Source organism: Leptonychotes weddellii, chromosome 8 (assembly GCF_054177405.1).
Source record: "Leptonychotes weddellii isolate Sample4059 chromosome 8, ASM5417740v2, whole genome shotgun sequence".
NCBI classification, from domain to species: domain Eukaryota; kingdom Metazoa; phylum Chordata; class Mammalia; order Carnivora; family Phocidae; genus Leptonychotes; species Leptonychotes weddellii.
In genome coordinates this window covers 27,938,533-27,942,905 of record NC_138376.1, presented here as the reverse complement: position 1 = coordinate 27,942,905, position 4,373 = coordinate 27,938,533, and the positions used below count along the sequence as shown (strand labels likewise).

The 4,373-nt window shown below is 51.9% G+C and overlaps 1 protein-coding gene across 1 annotated transcript in view; it reads left to right on the top strand.

Annotated features, from left to right (window-relative positions):
* The window catches only part of MDGA1 (MAM domain containing glycosylphosphatidylinositol anchor 1), a 50,717-nt gene extending 49,615 nt beyond the window's left edge, over window positions 1-1,102 (top strand). Inside the window, exon 14 of the mRNA XM_081827503.1 lies at window positions 1,047-1,102. Coding sequence (XP_081683629.1) covers window positions 1,047-1,102 — 56 coding nt within the window. The remainder of the gene's footprint in view (window positions 1-1,046) is intronic.
* Window positions 1,103-4,373: the final 3,271 nt, after the last annotated feature.

Genomic DNA, 4,373 nt, shown 5'->3' with positions numbered 1-4,373 from the left:
TGCACATTTGTGCAGTGGCCCCAAACTAGGGCATGGGTGTCATGATACGAACTAGGGTGAGATCAAGCAAATGACAAAAAGAGTCTCACATTACTTGGTTACAATGATTCAGGTAGGTAGAGCAGATAGTTTCATTTCCATGCTCCCGATGGATAAACTGAGGCTCTGAAAGGTGACAAGACTAGGGGTTCCCTACCCCAGCTTAATCAGCTCACATCTTGGGTAACTTTTTGCTGCCACACTTGGGATTCTTCTTCCAAGAGCTTAGGACCATCACTTCTTTAGGTTGGCTCATTGTGTATGAGGAAGAGAGACCCACTCAAGCTCAGTCACTCAAGTACAGGAACATTATTGCAAGGATATACGTAGTGAGGGGGACAGCCACTCTCAGAAACCCAAACACGAGAGGAACAGGGATGGGATTCTTGAACCAGATGGCGCTCTGGATTTAAGGTAGCTCTAGGAGATTATGGCCCCTCACCTGTAACAATGGTCGCAAATCCTTTGTTATCTTACCTATAGAGGGGAAGTCTAATTCCCTTCTCCCTGAATCTGGATTCATCTTAGTGACTTATTTGGCCAGTAGAATATGACATTCTGAGATGAAAATGCCTTGAAGCTTCAGCTAAGGTCCCTTGGGACATTCTCTCTGGAAGCCCGGAACTACTGTGTAGGATGTCTTACTCCCCTGAGACCGCCATACTGGAGAGGCCACGTGAAGGGCTCCAGTGGACTGACCCAGCTGAGCTCAGACTTCCAACCGCACCCCACCCCCCCAAGCACCAGATATGGGAGTAGAGCTGCCTTGGACCATCCAGATCAGCCCATCCACTGGCTGAATACCTTTGCCAAATGCCACATGGAACAGAAGAATCGCCCAGCCAAGCTTTGCCCAAATTCCTTACTCACAAAATCAAGGGATCTAATAAAATAATTCTTATTTAAAGCCCATGAGGTTGGGGATAGTCTGCTACAACAGCAATAGATAAGCACCCAGGAATGATTCAGCCACTTTCCCTTTTTCACTTTTCTCTTTGCCCACACAGTTCCTCTCCTGATTTATGGTGTCTGCTCCTTTCCTGGCTCCAACTCTCCCTCATGACCTTCCAGTGGCAGCTCCCATTCACTCCCATTCACTGACTCAGCCTCTCTAGAGAAAGGGCCGATTGGACTGGCCCGCCATTTTGTGCCTAATCATATACACATCATTGGGCAACCTGTTGACCAGCCACTGTTGGGTCAGGTATCACTCAGATCCAATCAGCTGGGTAGGAGGAAGGGGTCATGCATGTAAAACATGGCTGCCTGTGGCCTGCTGCTTCTAGAAAGGCTGTGAGTGGGCCCACGTTAGAGGGGCAGTGGCTGGCAGGCACCATAAATGTACCTCCTTGGTTCCCTCCCCTCTTTCATCCTTCCTCCAATGACCATCTGTTCCCAGGGGCACAGTTGTGCAGTGTGTACACCCTGAAAGGGACCCCCATCCAAGGGCAAGTCCCAGTGTAAACTACACGGGGAGGTCAGGTAACTTACAGGAACAGTGTCTGTATTAAACTTATGATCATGCAGACATTTTTATTTTCATGTTTATAGATAAGGAAGCTGAGGCTCAGAAAGGTGCTGTGGTTACCCGAGCTCATAAAATTAGGAAGGGGAAGAACCTGGAGACAAGTCAAGACTGTGTCCATTGACATCAACCAGATCGCCTCCTCTCCTTCCTCCCCTTTGGGGTCATTCTGTTTTTCTCACCAACTCATCCCCAGGGGCTGGGAGAAGCTGGACCCTTTTCGGGCAGCCCTCTACTTCAGATGGAAATGGTTCCTGGCTCTGATTTTCTATTTCTAGCTGCCTGACCTTTTTGCATATGTCCTCTGTGGAAAGCTACTATAACACCTTTTTAGAAAGAGGTTGGGTATAAATAAATCCAAGAAAGAAGTCGAAACTCTTCTCCTTGAAGTCACCCCAACCCCAAGTGGAAGGCTCTCCATACTGCTTCCCAAACCCCCTGCTCCTAAATTCATCTTTCCTGAGCTTGCGGCCCTGTCAGCACCCAGCACGTCTCCCTGCTCTGAGGTCAGCTTGGCAAGCCCCCCAAATGCAAATCCTACCACTGAATCCATCACGCTGTCTCTTTAGCAGTTTTTGGTCTTTAAACACGTTTTAAGCCTTCCATTTCCCTCAGGCCCCGTGAGACCAGCCAAAGCTCAGCTGAGTGGACTCAGCACTTTGCAAGGCCTCATTCCATCTCCACACGCTGCCCTAAGTAACAACCTGCTCTTGGGGGTGGGGGCATCCCCCCAAGAACCACCTACCAGTCCACTCTCCTCTTGGAGGCAGTGAGAAGTAGAGTGAAACATGAGTCAGAGAGGTCGAGAGTGCCAAATGTCCACACAGTGGGTGTCTCTGCTGCCATTTAGAGATGTCCATAATATATTGCTGAGACAGAAGGGCAGAGAAGAAAAAAGTCTGCCAGGTACTATTGCATTTCTTTATACAAAAATATCTGTGTGTATAAGTGTGTACATTTAAGTCTAGAAGAACAGTCACTGGATTATCTGTAGTTGTCTCAGTGATGAAATTGCAGATGCTCCTGACTCACATTTTTAGACTTTTCTGTATTGTCTGATTATTTTTACATGAACATGTCTGATTTTTAATAACCAGGAAAAAATAGATTTTCTTGAGAAAAGCCAGAAGCCATCGAGGACTACGGATTAGAAATAAGGACCATTTTCTGTTCTTAGCCTTATTTTTATAACCATACATCACAGAGATGGGGAAAGGGCTTTGAACTTAGGCCTTGAAATCTTTGCCTGCTGATGTATTCAAATAAAAATACTCGGATAATTGGGAGGTGAAGGAGAAGAACTGGTTTGCCTTGACCAGGGATGAGGAGGTGGGACTGTCAAGCCAAACTGTGAACAAGAGAAATCCCAGGGAGAATAACACTACCCAGCCACAAATACTAGCGTTTGAAATGTGCCCGACTCCTGGCCCTGGAGCATGCGTGAGGGACGCCTGTCCCGTGCGTGGGGCTCGCACATGTGTGTGTTTGTGCATGCTCTCTTTGGCATGCGGTGATGGTGGGGTGGGGGGTCCAGATCTCTTCTCTCAGTGCAGCACTGCTGTCGCCCTCCCTCATGATTTTAACAAGGCCTCACTCCAGCAAAGGTGAGTGTGTGGGCAAACACGCCACCCAGGGGGAAGCAGGAAGGCTGTCTTCTGCAGTCGGGGGAGGGCCTGGAGGAGAGGGGGCAAGATCTCTGGCTGGGCCCTTTTCAGACTCCTCTGCGCCTGCCACTCCCCGCTCCCCTCCCCGCCGCCCCCAGCAGGCAGACAGCCCTCTTGGAAACTCAGACTCTTGACTAGATGTATCCAGGCCTCTGCTGATCTCTGCCTCAAGGCGAGAGTCAGAGAAGGGGTCCTGCTTCCACCGGTGAGAGGTAGAGAGAGGGGAAAGACACAGAGATGGAGCCCGGTGGAAAGAGCCCTCTAAGGAGAGGCAGGGACGCCTGGACCCAAAATCTGGCTTGTGGCCTCGAATAAGCAGCCCCATTTGGGCCTCAGTTTCCCTGTAGAATGGGGGAGGGGTGGGAGGTTTGAACTTGAAGGTTCTTCCAGCTCCAGGCTTCAGTGAAATGAGGGGGTGGAGTGTTCCTAAGCAATGCGGAGAAAGGGGGTCCCACAAAAGAAATGGACACCTCAGTGACATAGCCCTGTTTCTGTTTGTGGGACTGAGCATCTGTCTGTCTCTGTCCTCCTCCCCAGCACTGTTCCCCCTACCCCCCCTCACTCAGGCCTAGGCAAAAGCTGGTCAGTCTGCGTCCCCTCCACACCCCAGTCCCCGAACTGGGCCCCACCCCCGGCATGAGGCAGGCAGGTGGCAGGAACGAGCCCAGCCGGAGGTCCGGGAGTCCTGGCCGGGCGCCTGGCAGGTGTGGGCACAGAGCGGGATGACGGCGGGGGAGGTACGGTGGCAGGGGAGGGAGACCTGGGCTTGGCGCCCGGGCGGGCAGCCTGCTAAGCGCCAGCAGCGCCGGCCTGGCCAGAGATGCGCAGGACTGCCGGGGCAGAGTGGTCTTGGCAGGGTCGGGTGGATGTCAGGATCCCTGGAAGCTGAGCCAAAGACAGAGGAGGAGAGACCCACAGTCTGCAGGGCGGATGGCCTGGATGGTCAGGGGTGGCAGCTACTAGGATAAGGTGAGCAGGAGAGTCCTGCTCTCCATGGCTCCCAGAGGCATGAGAAAAGTCCTGTTCAATCTGGCCCAGGTTGGGGGTGGGGGGCAGCCCAGGAAATCCAGAAGGTTCCCAGGTCACTGGCCAGCCCCAGACATCCTCTCCTGGAGGGAAGGGTAGAGGCAGTGGGAGGTGGGGTC